This window comes from Budorcas taxicolor, chromosome 8 (assembly GCF_023091745.1).
Source record: "Budorcas taxicolor isolate Tak-1 chromosome 8, Takin1.1, whole genome shotgun sequence".
Taxonomy (NCBI): domain Eukaryota; kingdom Metazoa; phylum Chordata; class Mammalia; order Artiodactyla; family Bovidae; genus Budorcas; species Budorcas taxicolor.
This window is the reverse complement of record NC_068917.1, coordinates 83,630,143-83,650,067: the sequence shown is the minus strand read 5'-3', so window position 1 is coordinate 83,650,067 and position 19,925 is coordinate 83,630,143. Positions and strand designations below refer to the sequence as shown.

Below are 19,925 nucleotides of genomic sequence, written 5' to 3'. Positions count from 1 at the left end.
GGATGACTGGGTGGCATCACTGATGCAATAGACATGAACTTGGGCAAACTTTGAGAGATGGTGAGGCACAGGGAGGACTGGCATGCTACAGCCCATTTGGTAGTAAAGAATCAGACATGACTGCGCAAACTAACAACAACAACTTATACTATAGAAAATGGATTCAGAGTAGTCAAACTAGAGTTTTGTTAGTTCACCACCATAAGAAGGTTAATGTCATCATCTCCACGAAAATTGATGGTGATAAGCAAAAAAGCCGTAAGTATGGAGAAAGCATAGGTGTTTGAGGAATATCCAGTGTTCTTGCCTGGAGAATCCCAGGTATGGGGGAGCCTGGTGGGCTGCCATCTCTGGGGTCACACAGAGTCAGACATGACTGAAGCAACTTAGCAGCAGCAGCACGAAGGTTGAGGTATCAGAGGTTGATTATGTATGTCAGAGAAAAGGAGAGGGAGGGAATGAATGAAATGTATGTTTGTGCCATTTACAAAGCCAGGGAGCACTTGCGGATGACCTATTTTGGGGAAAATTCAGCTCTGTACATTGGAGTTTGAAGTTTCTGTGGGTCAGCTGGGTTAGGACATCTTATAGGCAGTTGGGTACATGGGGGTTTTCGAGCTCAGGAGAGGGACTGAAAGTCATCAGAAATTTCAGGTGGTACCTGTAGTAACTAGAGTAAATGAGGTCATTTTGGAGGGTCTGGACTTTAGGGACGTACCTAAGTTAATAGAAGGTGAGGAAGTAGGGTATAGCAAGTTTAAACAAGCTGTTCAAGAGATTTTAGCTGGAAACAGGAAGAAGAATATAATGTAGTAACTGCAGTAGTAACCTGGGGCTAAGAGGAGGTTTGCTTGCTTATTTTATGATGGACAAGACACACTTACATCTTTAAAAAAAGAAGAAACAAAAACAGTGAAGAACAGAACTCCATGTGTGTTTGGGTAAAGACAAAGAAAAAGGACTATTCATATCCCTGAATTAATAATTGTGGTTGTTCCCCTGAGGAAGGGGAATATTTAAGGGGATATAGTTTCAAAAGGGGCCTTTGCATTATCTTCACTGCTAGACTTTCGAAACTCTGAGAATGTATTCGTATAATGTGGGTACATTGGTTATTCATTTTCCCAGATAGCAGATCATATTGTGTGCCTACTCTGTGCCAGGTCTTGTCTTCAGTGCTGAGGATAGAGAGGTGAACAAAACAGAACCCCTTGTCTCTGTATGGATCTCTGTATAGACTAAATGCTGATGTGTGGAAGAAAAAACTACCAAATAAAATGTAATAGCGTGATGGCAGTAAACGCTATGGGAAAAGTAAATCAGGGGAGGGGAGAACAGTACTACCAGGGGTTATTTTAATTTTAGTTCTGGGTAAGGACATAATTCAGAGAAGGCAATGGCACCCCACTCCAGTACTCTTGCCTGGAAAATCCCATGGATGGAAGAGCCTGGAAGGCTGCAGTGCATAGGGTCGCCGAGGGTCGGACACGACTGAGTGACTTCACTTCCACTTTTCACTTTCATGCTTTGGAGAAGGAACTGGCAACCCACTCCAGTGTTCTTGCCTGGAGAATCCCAGGGACGGTGGAGCCTGGTGGGCTGCCGTCTATGGGGTCGCACAGAGTCGGACAGGACTGAAGTGACTTAGCAGCAGCAAGGACATAACTATACTTTTGTCTGTATATATGCCTAGGAATGGGATTTTTGGATCCTATGGTAACTCTATTTTTAGTTTTTTGAGGAACCTATATACTGTTCTCATAGTAGCTGTACCAAATTTCGTTCCCACCAACAGTGTAGAAGGGTTCCTTTTTTTCCACATCCTCTCTAACAATTGTTATTTGTAGACTTTTAATGATGACCATTCTGACTGGTGGGAGGTGATACCTCGCTGTAGTTTTGATTTACTGGTGCACATTTGATAGATGGAAAAGTGAGTAGATAAAAGGTAAGTTCTGGTTCTCACCAGGTGAATAGTTAACTCCACCTGAGACCATGTTCTCTGGCCTTTTCCTTAATAAAAGAGTTTCTCAGAAACACAAGGGTTTTTTGTTGGAAATGCAGCTTATCTCCAGGAAGCTATCTTCTTCTTGGAAGTTAGAATGATATTCAGGACAGTATGACAGACTGTGATAAAAGTCATGTGACAAAAGGCTCCTAAGACATCCAGGGAGAATGAGGGTGGTGGGCCAGTTAAGTGCAGGCCAGGACTACCCCTTACCAAAGGAAAACAGAAGTCAACCCAGGAGTCAGAGAAAAACTCCTATTGCTAGAGACCGGGAATTCAGTGTCAAAAAAGACCATAAAAGTATTCCCCAGCATGAGTTAGGCCATTTTGTGTCATGGCTACTTTTTTTAGCAGCATTTATATTGTTAATATTGTCTTATTGCCATCAACTCCCGTGTTTCCTTCATATCTTTCTTATGATCTTTCCTCCCCAACAGAGAAAAAAAGGAAACATTTGATGTCATCAAGTAAAAGAGGTGCCAGTGAGTAAAGAAGACATTAATTTTCAAGTTAATAACTTTAATTCTCACGTTAAATACAAAGAGAAGGAAGCAAAGCTTGTTTTTGGTGCATTTTAATGTGTGAGAATGTCTTTCTATGAGGTATCAACTATCTCTGGTTTGAAACACTGACCAGTGTTTGATTTAGACGAGAGAGGACTTGTGAGGAAGGGAAAAGATACCCAAACTTCTTGTGCCTTTTTTTCCACTTGCTGATCTTTAAATCCACTGCTAAGTCATGTAGGATTTCTTCAGCTTCTCCTTAGCTGACTATTGCCTTGTGGACATTACCATTTGAAGAATTGCAAGGAAAGGCTGAGAGGGATATGAGCTGAGGGATTCCTGATGTTATCCCTCTGTGTTCAGCAGGTCTGACTCGTCTTGGGTGGTCCTGAGCCAGTGAGTCTTCTTGGGCTGTCTGGGCTGCGGAGGAGAGCACAGGTGAGCTGTGCAGGCCAGGGCTGCACTGGGGCTGACATACCCGACACACTATGGCTTAAAGTCATAGGAATTTACTCTCTCACTCCCGGAGGCCAGAATTCCAAACCAAAGTGTCTACAGGGCTACATCCCCGCTGAGGGCTCTAGGGAGGAATCCTCTGTTGACTTTTCAGCTTCTGATAGTAAGTTTATGTTTCAGACCAGATTATTGTGTCAACTGAAGAAGGAAAAAAAAGCACAACCTAAAAGTTGGGAATTATGCTTTACTTACAGACTTAAGCAGGAGAGACAGCCTCTCAGATAACTCTGACTGACTGTTCTGAAGAGGTAAGGGAGGAGCCAGGATATATAGGAGTTTTTGCAAAAAACAAAACAAACAAATAAAAAAATACCCCAGGTAGCTTCCCTAGTAGCTCAAACAGTAAAGCAACTGCCTGCAAAGTAGGAGACCCAGGTTTGATCCCTGGATCAGGAAGATCCCCTGGAGAAGGAAATGGCAACCCACTCCTGTATCCTTGCCTGGAAAATTCTATGGACAGAGGAGCCTAGGGGGCTATAATCCATGGGGTTGAAAAGAGTCAGACACGACTGAGTGACTAACACACAGTCAGCATCAAAAGATAACTGTTAATTACTTTGTGTGCTTAGTCGCTTGGTTGCACCTCATTCTTTGAGACCCCATCGACTGTAGCCCACCAGGCTCCTCTGACCACGGGAATTCTCCAGGCAAGAATACAGGAGTGTGTTGCCATTCCCCACCTTCAAGGGATCTTCCCAATCTGGGGATCGAACCCAGGTCTCCCGCATTGTGGGCAGATTCTTGATCCTCTGAGCCATGAGGGAAGTCAGTTAATTACTTTAGTGCTTTTCTATGTTTGGGGAGATGCCAGAATCTGTATTCACTGCGATCAGTTCTTTGATTTGTACCTTAATTACCTAGGTCTGGTATCCTGTTTTTCTCCATCCCAAATCCCCTCAGGTTCACAGCTGGTGGCAGCTTTTAGTGGCTGAGGGGTTGACGGCTGCAATATCCTTGGTTCACTGATATGGCGACATTTGTCTAAAATCAAAATTCGTTTTCAGCTTTATTTGATTTATGTCAATTGGCTTATTTTTAAAACCTTTTACGACAGATAGTTTCAAACTTTTCAGAGTTTAAATAAATATAAATGTCTTTGAATGTTTCAGAAGATTCTAATATCTGTTTAATTTTTTGACGTCTGAGAGGTCTTCACAGTTTCATTCATGTCAGCACCTAGGCATTTTCTTAGAGTCCTGGGTTGTACTTCCAAGATTACTTGAAAGCAGTATGAACTAGCCTGTCACAGTGAAGCAAGGTGACAGACACTAAGGAGTCCTTTCTAGTGGACTTTCAGAGATTGAAGGTGGCAGATAGCATTTTCCAAAGATGGCTGCAACCACATCTTCCATCCCACATGCTCTTCTAAGTGACCTTGCCTTACCCCACCAGGAGGTGGACTATCAGCCCCTTCCCCTGGAACCTGGGCAACATGCTCTGAATACAGTGAAGCAGCAGAGGTTGCACTTGGGACTAAGGTCAGGTCAAAAGAAGCCTTGCAGTTTCTCGTTAGGCATTCTGGCCTGTTCTCTTGGGATGTTCCTCTCCGAGTCAGCCTTCATGCCATGGGAGTTCAAGTCATGGGGAGGTCCATGTAGGTACTCTGGTTGGCAGCCAGGGCTGAATGCCCAGACTGCAACAGCATCTGGGACAGCCACATGAGTGAGCCTGCTTGGATGTCAGCCTGTCAGAACTGCTAGCGATTCCCGCATGCATGAAAGACTTCCAATGGAAAACAGTGTAGTTAAGCTCAGTCAGGAAATTGGAAACTTAGGTTTTTTTTTCCAAACTGCTATGTTTGCTTATGGTTTATTTTTATAGTAATGAATAACCAGAATAGTCTTTTCACTGCATGCCCCACTGGTTCCCCTGTGTCCTAAAAACCTGTGTGTGTCCTAAAAACCTAAAATCCCATCTCCTGCACCTTAATCTAATCACTTCCCACTTTCTCTAAATGTAATTTCTCTTTTCTAAGGGTTCTGACCTGGGAATTCTATACTCAGACACCCACCCTGTTATCCTGTGTTATTGATCAACTCAGGCATCCCTGGTGGCTCAGTGGTAAAGAATCTGCCTGCATTGCAGGAGACCCAGGTTTGACCCCTGGGTTGGGAGGATCCCCTGGAGAAGGAAATGGCAACCCACTCCAGTATTCTTGTCTGGAGAATTCCATGAACAGAAGAGCCTGGTGGGCTACAGTCCAGGGGGGTCGCAAAGAGTCAGACATGACTTAGTCTCTAAACAACACAACAACAATAACATTGACTGGATCCTCTGGGTCCACGTCAGGTTTCTCTCCCTTCTGGTGTTTCAACCACCTCCCTTGAATAGCACCATCTTCTCCTCAGGATTGGGAATGTCTCATCCACAGCGTCACCAGGACACAGAGGATGCTACAATTCTGGTGTCTCAATCTGGCCCCAGCCAGTCGAAGGGGCTCAGATTGGGAGCCTCCCAAATTTTCCTGTGGCTACACTGGGTCGTACTATCTCAAAACCCACAAATATTTTCTCCAAACGCATCTGTCATTCTGGGTCAGGAAGTTGGAAATGTGGCCACACTGAGGCTCCAGCATGACACACAGTCCAGTGCAGATGGATTTGACCAGAGGCTGCTGGAAGTTTTGTGGGCTGAGACCCTAATTGTGCTCCACTTCATGTCCTCATAGCATTCTATTAACTGAATGCTTCCATTTGCTTTTTATTTCCCTGAATAGGAATATGAGAATTTTAAACACAAAGACAGTAAATACTATGTGTTTCCTTAGCTTGTAGAATATAGGGAGTTTTTCTTTTTAAAATCAAATTCAGGAATTAGGGACCTAGGTGTAAATTAGGCTTCAATCACTTTTGATATTCATCTACTGTCCACCTCTGAGGCCACCAGACTACTTTTGAAGCCCATTCTCAAAAGTGGGTACTTGTCCCTCATTGCTTATGAGTGTGAAGACAAACATTCTTGGCAATGCTTCGGGTCTTTTGCAAAGTAGCCACGTTGTCTTCACTAGAAGTCCAGCAAGTTGTGCCAGAAACAGGCTCTGGGACTTTGATTTTCAGAGTTATATCCTATAACATCATGGGCCAAACGATCATGATCTTTAAGGCCCTTTTCTCGATTGGAAATCATATACATGTGTGTTCACTTTTCTAAAATGTGAATTATTTCCTTATGAAAACAATTTACCTTCTTTCCCGAGGGCAGTGCCCTAGCACGCCTGCGCAGCAGGCCACCCCCTGCTTCCTCTGCCCCTCCCCCTTCCTTATCCTTCCCTCCCTTCTCCCTAGCTCCTCAATTCTTCATCCTTTCCCTTCTGGTCTCAGAGGACCCCACTGTAGCACCACTTGTCTCGGCCCTGCGGACAACCTCCGCAAAGCCGTCGGTACCACTCCCAGCCCACGTGGGCCCCAGTGGGCTGCCCACATCTGTCCCCCAGCTCCCTGTTCTACTGGGCTTTCTAAGTCATCAGAAAGATGACTCGTCAAAGTCAATATTGAAAATGCCAATAAAAATCTAATTTCGAAAAAAGAAAAAGAAAGATGACTCATCGTGGGTGGCTTTCTGAGCCACCCCTTCCATGCCCCTCTCTGCATCCTCTTCGGCCACTTGGGACTCTGCCCCCTCGGCACCAACCCCCCTACCCCATCCCATTACCGCGTTCCCCCCCACGACCAGGGATCCGGCGGTCATGTATCCCGGAATCGGCCAAGCCAGGTGAAGGGGAAGATTCTGGTGTTACTCACTCCCCTTTTCATGGGGTCCTGAGGCCCACAGTCCACCTGGAACACCTCCTGACTTCATTCTGGAGGTAGCAATAGACAAACAACCCCTTGGGATTTTGTAGTTAAGAGGCCCCATGTGGCTTCCTTCCTGGAAGTGGTGAGCCAGTGGTCCCAGCTGGTGGTGGCCACAGCAAGCGTGGAGACTTGGGGCTCTACTGTGGCTGATGCACTGGATAATAGCAGAAGCACTCTGGAAATACTACAGACAACACTGCACTGTGGAATCTGGCCACTACCTCCAGGACACTCTCTGTGGCCCACAGTGACTTCTTCAGCACTATGATCCTGCATGACTCCCCAGGGCTTACAGAAGCTAGCCAAGGCCATCCCCACCAAATCCTGGCTCAGTGACCCCGGCAATCTCATCCTTCTCGACCTGATTCTGATGCCAGATGCCCTCGGGTTCACCACTGATGTTTGTTCTGTGCTGAGTGGAAAACTTCACCAACATAGGCTCTGGTGGCAGCTGCTTCCCCTCCCCCTGAGTTGGGATAGGGGGAAGGGAGGTTGAGCCCTCAGGAGGCTGTTTGTTTGATGCCCTGTCCAGTGGTGATGACAGGGCCTGCACAGGGTCTGCCCCTCCCACCCTCTCTGCCCTCAGAGCCCTGCACTCTGTATGGAGTCTGGAAGGACACAAGGGCCAGATTTTGAAGCAGCCACCCTTTAACTTCATGTTCGCACTCCCTGAAAACTCCAGACTGGGATCTAAGCAGAGGCCTAGGAGAGCCACAGCAGTGCTCTGGCCAGTTGAGAAACACGACTGGCCAGAATTCAAGACACATTCAGTAATCTAGGAGACTCAAAAGAGAATCCAAGCTAGCTTTGTTTTGATTTCATTTTTTTAACAACTCTTGTACAAAAGGACTTAACCTTGTCCTTGAGACTGTCAAATTTTGCTCTATTCAAGGGATGTCAGACACAGTCAATGGGTAGCTAACATAATATCTGTATATTCATAAGAACCAGAAGGCCACACAGCCATTCTCCTAATAGACCACTGGCACATTCAGTTAGGGGCTTCCCTGGTGGCTCAGAGGTAAAGAACCCACCTGCAATGCAGAAGATGTGGGTTTGATCCCTGGGTTTGGAAGATCCCCCTGGAAAAGGAAATGGCAACCCACTCTGGTATTCTTGCCTGGGGAATTCCATGGACAGAGGAGCCTTGTGGGCTATAGTCCATGGGGTCACAAAAGAGTCAGACATGCCTTAGCAACTAAACAACAACAAAAAATAATTAGTTATGTCTTAAGAGCCCAATTATGTTTTTTACTCTAAAAATGTAATGTATTAAAAACAGAAAAAAGTCACCTCTATTCTGAAATAAAGTTTTATTTTAAAAGGTAAAACTGTATACATCCTTTTAAAACATGAAAGTTCAAAATTCATTGGGCAAGTTGATCATACAAACATATTTACAACAGTAGTGAAAGAAGTGGTAAGTTTTCACCAGTGTAAAAGGTCACAGAATTCAGATCACAGCTTGGATCTTCAATGATTCAAGTCTTTCATTCCCACACAATAAAGTCTGCTCAGTTTTAAGAGAATATCCTTCCTCTGGATATTGTTCTTAATCCAGCCTTTGAGGTTTAGACAGTAGGATAACTGGCCATGGTAGCGATTCCACAGTGGTTGTTCTGGTCTTTGGCCATCTTTATGTAGCCATTTATGCCCCAGTGTTCACCCCAGCTGAAAGAAGAGAAGGTTTTCATTTTATACAAAGAATCAAACACATTTATATTTATTAATACTTAGTGCATCAGAGGTCAAGACAGATTCAGAAAGAAGCAAGAAATGCAGTTGTTCTTGGTCATGGTTGAGTTCTAAATGTATACATAACTTCTATCCCCAAACCTTTCACAGAACTATAAAATTAGAGATGTTAAAAAGAAACTCTTGGGGCCAGAGGTGTTTTAGAATTTAAAAAATGTTTGGATTTAGAAATGAGATGATACCAAAACTACATCAATACCTTAGGCAACTTCAAACAGTATCTTAATGTTATAATCAAACATTAATATGTCTGTGATCATCCGAAGTGGCATAAGACTTCAGAAGTGCACTTAAGGATTTGAGGACCTGAATTCCAATGCTGATTCCAAAAAGGACTCCCCTTTTCAACCTCAAATATAAGTATTTGGGGCATTTTATACCTGTTTTTGACAAGCCAATATTTATTGTCATCTGAGTCTGCTCCTTCAAAGCCATAGCCAACTACCAGAACAGCATGATCCACAGATTCACTCTTGCATTTTGGCTCATAATAAATGCCTGGGAAAATAAAATACAACGTTGGGGTGAAGACCTCCAAGTGACCTAGTCTATTAATCAGGGTAAGGAGACATCTCAAAGTTCAGCTAAATGATATAAATCTAGATAAGATTTAAAAACAAGATTTTACATGATATTATACATGTTTCAATGCCATTCTCCCAAATCGTCATGTAAGAAACGAATCGCCAGTCTAGGTTTGATACAGGATACAGGATGCTTGGGGCTGGTGCACTGGGATGACCCAGAGAGATGATATGGGGAGGGAGGTGGGAGGGGGGTTCAGGATAGGGAACTCATGTACACCTGTGGCGGATTCATGTCAATGTATGGTAAAACCAATACAGTATTGTAAAGTAAAATTTAAAAAAAAAAAAAAAGGTAAGAATAAATAAATAAGGAAAAAAAAAAAAGATTTTTTTTTTTTCATTCTAGGCTAGGGATTCAGGCCCTCATCTAACACTAGCAGATACGCAAACGGCATACTCTCTTTTGTAAACAACATGTCAAGAGACATAAAAGAACACTCCTTAAAATCTTATCATTTTACTTCCAGGACATTCAGTCTAGGGAAATAACACACAACACAAAGTTACTTCAGCCAAGAAGTTCTTTCTAGTTTTAATTACAGTAGCAAAATTCTTTGGAAAATTTCGAAGGTCTAACAGTTGAAGCTCTGGGTGGCTACAGTCATAAATAGGGCTTTCCAGGTGGTGCTAGTGGTAAAGAATCTGCCTGCCAATGCAGGAGACTCACGAGATGTGGGTTTGATCCCTGGTTTGTGAAGATCCCCTTGAGCAGGAAATGGCAACCCACTCCAGCATTCTTGCCTGGAAAATTCTACAGGCAGAGGAGCTTGGTGGACTACAGTCCATGGGGTTGCAAAGAGTTATGGACACAACTGAGCACATACAACTAGAAAAAAGTAAATCAAGCTACATGAATCAAATTAAGTAGCCATTCAGATATATTTATGAAGTGCTTAAAATCATGGGGACATGGTTCAAGTAATGTCAAATGGACACATCAGGCACAAATACTAACAACTATATTAAATCTATACACCTTCACATTTTACACTGAATTCTACATACCACAGAGTCAGTTTTGCTGTATGTCATGGTGATTTTCCAACTTTTCTGCCTAAATTTCAACTTAAATAAATACTTACCTGACTTATAGAACTGGAAAGATGGATTGCTTGCATCTACAGCAACAGAGATGGGGCCCAACGTTGCCACTGCCTTCATAAGAGCCTTCTCCTGCTTAGGGAGGTCCACGAAACCAGTTTCATTAGCAGCAGAATTCTTGGGATTGTAATGGCAGGTGCCAACCTTTTAAAGGTCATGGGGAAGAGACGTGATTAATACCATCCTCCTGGGGTACACGAGTTCAAGACAATCTGAAGCTTCATGATTTCCAAGTCAAGTTTGTTACAAAGCATCCCAGGAGATGAAATGCTATTGGCTGTTTTGAAATGGAAAAATTAGCTTGTGTCTATTCAATCAGACATTCCCAATCTACCTGCCCATAAGAAACCTTTACTCAGGAGAAATTTGTACTTATAAAGAATGATATGTATATTTCCCTGGTGCCTCAGCAGTAAATAATCCACCTTTACTCCTATAAGGTAGGAGACATGGAGACGGGGGTTTGATCCCTACAAGGAAGGAGACATGGAGACAGGGGTTTGCTCCCTGGGTTGGGAAGATCCCCTAGAGGGGGAAATGGCAACCCACTGTGGTAATCTTGCCCAGTAAATCCCACAGACAGAGGAGCCTGGCGGGCTACAGTCTCAGTTCAGTTGAGTTCAGTTCAGTTCAGTTACTCAGTCGTGTCCGACTTTTTGCGACCCCATGAACCGCAGCATGCTAGGCCTCCCTGTCCATCACCAACTCTCGAATTTCACCCAAACTCATGTCCATCGAGTCGGTGATGCCATCCAGCCATCTCATCCTCTGTTGTCCCCTTCTCCTCCTGCCCCCAATCCCTCCTAGCATCAAAGTCTTTTCCAATGAGCCAACTCTTCGCATGAGGTGGCCAAAGTATTGGAGTTTCAGCTTTAGCATCATTCCTTCCAATGAACACCCAGGACTGATCTTCTTTAGAATGGACTGGTTGGATCTCCTTTCAGTCCAAGGGACTCTCAAGAGTCTTCTCCAACACCACAGTTCAAAAGCATCAATTCTTTGGCGCTCAGCTTTCTTCACAGTCCAACTCTCACATCCATACATGACCACTGGAAAAACCATAGCCTTGACTAGACGGACCTTTGTTGGCAAAGTAACGTCTCTGCTTTTGAATATGCTATCTAGGTTGGTCATAGCTTTCTTTCCAAGGAGTAAGCGTCTTTTAATTTCATGGCTGCAGTCACCATCTGCAGTGATTTTGGAGCCCAAAAAAGGTTGCAAAAGTCGGATACGACTGAGTGACTAAACAACAACAAATGTATATTTCCACATACCATAGAAATATTAACAGCTTTATGGTAACTATCTGGGCTTCCCAAGTGGCACTAGTAGTAAAGAACCTGACTGCCAATACAGGTGACGTAAAAGATGCGGGCTCGATCCCTGGGTCAGGAAGATCCTCTGGAGGAGGACATGGCAACCCTCTTCAGTAATCTTGCCTTGAGAATTCCATGGACAGAGGAGTCTGGTGGGCTACAGTCCAGAAGGTCACACAGAGTTGGATATGACTGAAGCAACAGCATGAACACATGGTAAGTAGCTAAACAGAGAACTGTGCAAGGCTATCTAAGGACAGTTCTGACAGTCTGCAGATAAAGATTCTACAATCTAAAATGTGGATTCTAAACATGATATCTGTTTTCCCGTAAAGTGTTCAACTTTGATAACAAGGAGCTCCTCTTACCAATCCAGTGTATGGATAAGATTCCTCTGAGTCCAGGCCTCCAACGTCCAAAACATACTGGAAGGCATTATCCATGAGGCCACCGTGACAACCCCGATTGCCTTCAGGCTGAGAGCAGTCCACCAGGTTCTGCTCACTCAGTGAAACAAGTTTGCCAGTTTTTCGGAACATCTGTCCTTCAAGAGCACCCGTGGTACTAAAAGCCCAACAAGAACCACATTTACCCTGAAAACAAAATTTAAAAGCATAATTTACAAAACAAATAGCAAGACATTGACAGTAGCCCATATATTTGGAAATGCTTTTAAAACCTAGTGAATTGCATGTTGTTGCACAGTGTATCATAGCAAGGATGGCAGCTCCTATTTGGCTTTACTCTTGGAGAAAGATCTGCTGAATACCATCATACCTGATTCTTCACAGGAGTTACATAGCCTTTCTCTCTCCAATCCACGGATGGGGGACTCGAAGCAAAGATAGTTTCATGGAACACTTTCCCCTTCTTGTTCTCCTGCCTTTGAAAGCCATTCATCATCTGCCTGAATTCTTCACTGGTCTTCAAGGAAAAGGAAATAGAATGTTGAAAAGTAAGAGGTTATTTTGCTAAAGTGTTAAGGAGAGAAGGCACAAAAAATTCATGCCACACTCACCATGTCACCAAAGGCATTCATTGCCATGCTGAAGCTATGTTTCCCTTGGCTGTATTCTTGATTATGCAGCTCAATCATTTTCATATTCTTCTTCCACACTGCTTTTCTCCATCCTTCTTCATTCTAGAGCAAACAGGTAGCCTATATTCTTTTTTTCTATTTAAAACCAACTCACCAAGGGCTTCACCAGGTGGTGCTAAGTGGTAAAGAACTCCTGTGCCAAGGCAGGAGATGCAAGAAACACAGATTCAATCCCTGCGTTGGGACGATCCCCTGAAGGAGGGTATGGCAACCCACTCCAGTATTCTTGCCTGGAGAATCCCATGGACAGAGGAGCCTGGTCACAGAGTTGCACACGACTGAAGCGACAGCACACACCGTCACCAAGTGGATTTGTATATAAAGAGGAAGAGGGACCATGGCCAGAGATGGCTCTATACTCTTGGGAGCTGTTCTCCAGCGCCCACATGACAGGGCAAACGCTCATAGTGTACTCAGTGACAGGTGCCATGAAGTTACTGCCCTCATAAGAGCCAGCCTCAAGAGACTACTATCTGCTATAAACTCCCAAGAGCGTGGACCATTCTCTGCAGGGTTTCAGATGTTCAGTTTCAGATGTTACTAACCAAGTCATATGGTTTCCTGTGTACTGCCTTCCACAATTCCCATTGTGTATTTAAACTGTGGTCAAATTTTGGAGCAGCTGAGGCTATTCCCAAGCAAAGGACTGTCAGGAGGAGTGAAGGATTCATGTTCAAAAACCTAGGAAGGGAGAAGAAATGAGTATCTGATTAAACCAATCTTTCTAAAAGGCCATCTTTCTTTGAGCCATTACGGTGGACTAAAAACATTTATATTCCCAAGTATTTATAAAAGGACAGTAGGGGAAGTCTATGGATGTGGTTTCCGCGCGGGACAGGGTGAGGCTCTTCTGGGACTCAAACAGCGGCCGGGACGAGCCACCCTCCGGCGCTGCAGGCGGGCCCAGCCCAAGGGCGGGCCCAGCCCAGGGGCGGGCCCAGCGAACTCCCTCCGCTGACAGAGTATGTAGACGGGGTGCCGACAAACGCTCTGCAGTCCAGCTAGCGGGGGTCATACAGCCTTGTCAGACCGGCGCTTCCTGGAACCCCTCCCCAAGCCCTCAACCCTCAAGGGTGCAGTCGCGCTGCTAGCCGGAGTGAGCCCGCCGCGCCATGTCCCAGCCCGTGGCGCTCACCTGTGGCGAGGGCTGCCGCACAGGCGCAACCGGCGGCTCCGGATCCCGGGGCGTCTGAAGTTGGGTTGTGGGCACCAAGACCTCCCATTTAAGGCTCCGGGACTGCGCTCGGCAGGCCCCGCCCCCCGCTAGCACGCCCCGCGATTGGCTGAGCCTCATATAGGCGGGGCCCCTGTGCTGGGACTCCCGGCGCTTGACAAGGCTGGATCCAAATTGTCCAGATGCCAGCCGCAGTGGACCCCACAGCAGCGAGCTGGGGGGGGGGGGGGGGGGGGGGGGTGGGGGGGGGGTGGGGGGGGGGGTGGGGGGCGACGACGGGGGCGGGGGCCCACTGGGCAGAACTGAGGAGGGCGGCCGGTGCCTCCCTGGGGACCCGGATCAACGAATTACATCGAATTCGTGCGCTTGGTCGGTGGTTCACTAAAAGAGGCTTGCAAGGGGTCCCAAGTGGATTCTTAGCGTAACCCTGTGCCTCCTTCCCTAGGGTTTTGTTTTGTATTGTTTAAATTTTAAGTCCTAATCCTAGAGTTCTTGGTGAAAGTCTTCGGGAAGACTGATAATTGTCTCAGAGTCCAGGAAAGTGAAAGTGAAGTCGCTCAGTCGTGTCCGACTCTTCGCGACCTCATGGACTGTAGCCTATCAGGCTCCTCTGTCCATGGGATTTTCCAGGCCAGAGTGCTGGAATGGATTGCCATTTCCTTCTCCAGGGACTCCCGCTTATTCCACAGCAAAGGTGCGGCAGGCTGGAGGAATGCAAAGCTCTCAAGCCGACCTCCAGGGTTAAGGGTCGTACAAGCTGGGTTTGAGGAGCCGAATCGCAGTTCCTCAGAGAACGTGGCGCTCTGGTCACTGCAGAAATCTCAGGAAGGCAAAGGGCTGGGAGGGCCTCCAGAGAAGAGGTGGTATTTTGTAATACCCTTCTCCTGTCTTCCCCAGTTAGGGGTTCTTCTTGTCTCTCAAGTTTCCCTCAAAACCAACAGAAACGAGTTGTTTACAGAAAATTTTAGTTTAATTAAGAAAAAAGGAAAAATGACAGGTAGTAACTGCTTTTACTTTCCCGCTCTTCTTCCTTAGTATCTAGGGCCTTTTCTCGAGATTTAAGAAATTTAAGATTTAAGGAAAGATGAAAAACTGGAAATAGAACTGCCATATGACCCAGCAATCCCACTGCTGGGCATACACACCGAGAAAATCAGAATTGAAAGAGACACGTGTACCTCAGTGTTCATCACAGCACTGTTTATAATAGCCAGGACATGGAAGCAACCTAGATGTCCATCAGCAGATGAATGGATAAGAAAGCTGTGGTACATATACACAATGGGGTATTACTCAGCCATTAAAAAGGATACATTTGAATCAGTTCTAATGAGGTGGATGAAACTGGAGCCTATTATACAGAGTGAAGTAAGCCAGAAAGAAAAACACCAATACAGTATACTAACGCATATATATGGAATTTAGAAAGATGGTAATGATAACCCTGTATGCTAGACAGGAAAAGAGACACAGATGTATAGAACAGTCTTTTGGACTCTGTGGGAGAGGGCGAGGGCAGGATGATATGGGAGAATGGCATTGAAACATACATTAATAGCATATGTGAAATGAATCGGCAGTCCAGGTTTGATGCATGATACAGGATGCTTGGGGCTGGTGTACTGGGATGACCTAGAGGGATGGTATGGGGAGGGAGTGGCAAGGGGTTCAGGATGGGGAACAGGTGTACACCCGTGGTGGATTCATGTTAATGTATGGCAAAACCAATACAATATTGTAAATTAATTAGCCTCCAATTAAAATAAATAAATTTATATTAAAAAAATAAACAGGGCTTGAGAACAAAAAAAAAGATTTAAGGAAAGAAATTTAAGATTTAAGAAAAGCTCCTTTTCTGGAGATTTAGGAATTGTGACTTTTACTTCAGTGATTTCTACTTTAATTTATATTGAATGTCAGGATTTAAATGACAGCGAAATGTTTTAAATGGAGGAAAATAGGTTTATATGTTAAATACTAATTTACATAACTAAGAACTTAGGAAACACAAGTCAAACATTGTACATGTTTGTCCTTTACTACATAAAAACATATTCATTCTAGAAAATCCCTTTTAGAAAAAAATGATCATTACCTCATGTCTGGTCCCACATTACTTTTCTTCTGCGCGTATTTTGAATCATTTAAATTAAAATGTAGCCATGATTCACTGGATTTCTGGACTAATTTGTACCTAAGATTAAGTTGATAAGCATTTTAGAAGCACAATCAGACGTATAATTTTACTATGTTAATATCTACATAACATAAAAAATGTTTATTTAAGTGTACAGTTCTGTGGCATTAAGTACATTCACATTGTTGTGCAACCATAACCATCACCCATCTTTGGAACATATTCGTCTTCTGAAACAGAAACGGTACCATGAAACAATAATACTGCATTTCTCCCTGCCCGCTGCTCGCCCCCCACCCCAGAAGCCTTTGGCAACCACTATGGAATCATGTAATATTTGTCATCTTAGGCTTATTTCACTTAACATAATGTCTTAAAGGTTTATTCATGTTGTTCAGTTCAGTTCAGTCACTCAGTCGTGTCTGACTCTTTGCAACTCCATGAATCGCAGCACGCCAGGCCTCCCTGTCCATCACCAACTCCCGGAGTTCACTCAAACTCATGTCCATCGAGTCGGTGATGCCATCCAGCCATCTCATCCTCTGTTGTTCCCTTCTCCTCCTGCCCCCAATCCCTCCCAGCATTAGGGTCTTTCCTACTGAGTCAACTCTTTACATAAGGTGACCAAAGTATTGGAGTTTCAGCTTCAGCATCAGTCCTTCCAGTGAACACCCAGGACTGATCTCCTTTAGGATGGACTGGTTGAATCTCCTTGCAGTCCAAGGGACTCTCAAGAGTCTTCTCCAACACCACAGTTCAAAAGCATCAATTCTTCGGCGCTCACCCTTCTTCATAGTCCAACAATCACATCCATACACGACCACTGGAAAAACCATAGCTTTGACTAGATGGACCTTTGTTGGCAAAGTAATATCTCTGCTTTTGAATATGCTATCGAGATTGGTCATAACTTTCCTTCCAAGGAGTAAGCATCTTTGAATTTCATGGCTGTAATCACCATCTGCAGTGATTTTGGAGCCCCCCAAAATAAAATCTGACACTGTTCCCACTGTTTCCCCATCTATTTCCCATGAAGTGATGGGACCAGATGCCATGATCTTCGTTTTCTGAATGTTGAGCTTTAAGCCAGCTTTTTCCACTCTCCTCTTTCACTTTCATTAGCAGGCTTTTTAGTTCCTCTTCACGTTCTGCTGTAAGGGTGGTGTCATCTGCATATCTGAGGTTATTGATATTTCTCCCGGCAATCTTGATTCCAGCTTGTGCTTCCTCCAGCCCAGCATTTCTCATGATGTACTAAATTCATGTTGCAGTGTGTGTCAGAGTTTCTCTTTTTTCTGAAGGTGATTAAAATACCCTTGGATAAATGTTTTGTTTCTCCAGGCATCCCCAGATGACTATATGGGTTTTTTCCAGATTTGACTATGTTGAATGACGCTACTGTCAATGTTGTTGTACAAATGTTCATGTTTCTGTTTTCAGTTTTTTAGGGGATCTACCCACAAGTGGACTTGCCGGATATGGTAATTCTATGTTCAATTTTTTTCTCTGTTTTCCACTGTGTCCACATCATTTTACCAGCATCGCACAGGTTCCAATCTGATTGTGATTTGCAAATATTTTCTTCAATTCTGTGAGTTGCCTTTTCATAAAATCAGTACTGTCTTTTGGTGCACCAAAGTTTTAAATTTTGATGAAATCCAGTTTATCTATTTTTTCTTTGGTTGCATATTCTTTTTGTATCATATCAAAAAAATTATTACTAAGCCCAGTATCATGAAGCTCTTTGCTTGTGTTTTCATCTAAAGTTTTGTAGTTTTAGTTCTTATGTTTGGGTCTTTATCCATTTTGTGTTAACTTTTTCATATGGCATAGTTAAGGGTTTAATTTCATTCTTTTGCATGTGGATATCTGACTTTCTTAGCATTATTTGTTGAAGACTATCCTTTCCCTATTGAATGGTCCTGGACACCCCATACAATTTAGAAAAATCAATTCTTTTAAAGTTTTAAGATCTTTGAGGAAATAGAAGCTTTCCTCTCTCAGACACAGCTAGAGGCCAAAGGTCTTAGGTGGTTATCAAGTATTGGAAACGACTGGAGGTTAAAATTTTTAAAAAATATACCATGGAGTTCAACAGTAATTCATTCAAGAAATCTAATACATCATCTAATATATGGGTTTTACATTTGCCCTTGGGGCACAGAGTGGAAAAACCCTACCACTGCATAACTGTCTATATCTGGAGCTGCCCTCCAAGGAGTGGCAGCTCCTTTGTTTCTTGGAATGTGATATAAATGCCCTGGAGAAAGCTGGACTTTTTAAAATTCCGAATGTGCCCCAAATCTAAAATTAGGCTAAGAAATATCTAAATGCCAGAGAAATATGGGAGAAGGTCATTTAAGCAAGAAACTGTAACATCTATTTGTACAAAATCTGTTAAGTAATGTATTACAGAAAAGCATTAACCATTTGTTCTTATTTCTACTCTTCTATGCCATTTATTTGCCAAATAATTTCAGTTCAGTTCAGTCACTAAGTCTGTCCAACTCTTTGCGACTCAATGAGCTGCAGCATGCCAGGCCTCCCTGTCCATCACCAACTCCCAGAGCCTACTCATGTCCATCGAGTCGGTGATGCCATCCAGTCATCTCATCCTCTGTCATCCCCTTCTCCTCCCACCTTCAATTTTATCCAGCATCAGGGTCTTTTCAAATTGAGTCAGCTCTTCGCATCAGGTGGCCAAAGTACTGGAGTTTCACCTTCAACATCAGTCCTTCCAATGAACACCCAGGACTGATCTCCTTTAGGATGGACTGGTTGGATCTCCTTGCAGTCCAAGGGACTCTCAAGAGTCTTCTCCAACACCACAGTTCAAAAGCACCAATTCTTCTGCACTCAGCCCTCTTTATAGTCCAACTCTCACATCCATACATGACTACATGACGGCTTGACTAGATGGACTTAGATAAGTGCTAATTATTAAAACTGGAGAAGGAAATGGCAACCCACTCCAGTATTCTTGCCTGGAGCATCCCAAGGACAGAGGAGCCTGATGGGCTGCCGTCTATGGAGTAGCACAGAGTTGGACATGACTGAAGTGACTTAACAGCAATTATTAAAATAGTCATATTTTAGCTAAGTGATCAATCCTTTGCTTTGCCTTTGATAAAATGCAGTTGGTAGATTCCTACTTAAAATGTAGTATCTCTGAGAACATATTTTTGTGTGCATCTGTCTAGATTTCTTTTACTTACTGGGGAAACAGGATATGATTCTTTACCCTGTCTCTGAAAGTTTTAAATCCTAGGGGGATGAACAAATCTTGTATAGTAGTATTCAAAACCCTGAGGCCACTTAACAGCTGTCCCCAATATAACAACCCACTCCAAGTTGATTAAATTTAATGAGCCGAGAATTACTCTTAAGAAACATTATCTAGGCAACTGTCCATTTGTAAAGTGGTTTATTATCACTTGGGCTTCCCTGGTGGCTCAGTGGTAAAGAATTCACCTGCCGATACAGGAGACGCAGGTTCAGTGCCTGAGCTAGAAAGATCCCCTGGAGAAGGAAATGGCATCCCACTCCAATATTCTTGCCCGGGAAATCCCATGGACAGAGGAGCCTGGTGGGCTACAGTCCATGGGGTTGCAAAAGAGTCGGACGTGACTTAGCGACTAAACAACAACAGTTATTATCACTTATAATTTTATGGATGAGAACCTGTTTATAATCACAGACTGTTGATATTCATATGAAGCCATTTATGAAACAAGTTACTTTTCTCAGCTACTCTAACATTGCTTTTCCTGTAGGATTAAACAGTTAGCCAATTCATTAAATCAATCAACAAGAATTAGTTAAGCTCTGACCTTGTGCTCACTGTCCTTTGCTTGGTGTAGCTTGAGCATAAAATTATAACAGTTTTCTCAGGTTTAGCCTGTTCAAGGCAAAACACCCTCCTGGAAGCTGATGGG

General features: G+C 43.8%; 1 protein-coding gene and 1 pseudogene across 1 annotated transcript; one reads left to right on the top strand and one right to left on the bottom strand.

The window, feature by feature from the left end:
* The first annotated feature begins 603 nt into the window (after nucleotides 1-603).
* Nucleotides 604-7,317, top strand: LOC128052087 (CTD nuclear envelope phosphatase 1-like; annotated as a pseudogene).
* An 883-nt stretch (nucleotides 7,318-8,200) lies between these two features.
* On the bottom strand, nucleotides 8,201-13,847 carry CTSL (cathepsin L). The gene is made up of 8 exons (XM_052644988.1): nucleotides 13,815-13,847; nucleotides 13,225-13,360; nucleotides 12,599-12,721; nucleotides 12,358-12,504; nucleotides 11,949-12,173; nucleotides 10,246-10,408; nucleotides 8,957-9,074; nucleotides 8,201-8,492 (listed from the first exon to the last, which is right to left on the bottom strand). Exons 2-8 carry the CDS (start codon nucleotides 13,348-13,350, stop codon nucleotides 8,393-8,395), a joined length of 1,002 nt encoding a protein of 333 aa, XP_052500948.1. The 5' UTR covers nucleotides 13,351-13,360; nucleotides 13,815-13,847; the 3' UTR covers nucleotides 8,201-8,392.
* Between the last annotated feature and the right edge of the window lie 6,078 nt (nucleotides 13,848-19,925).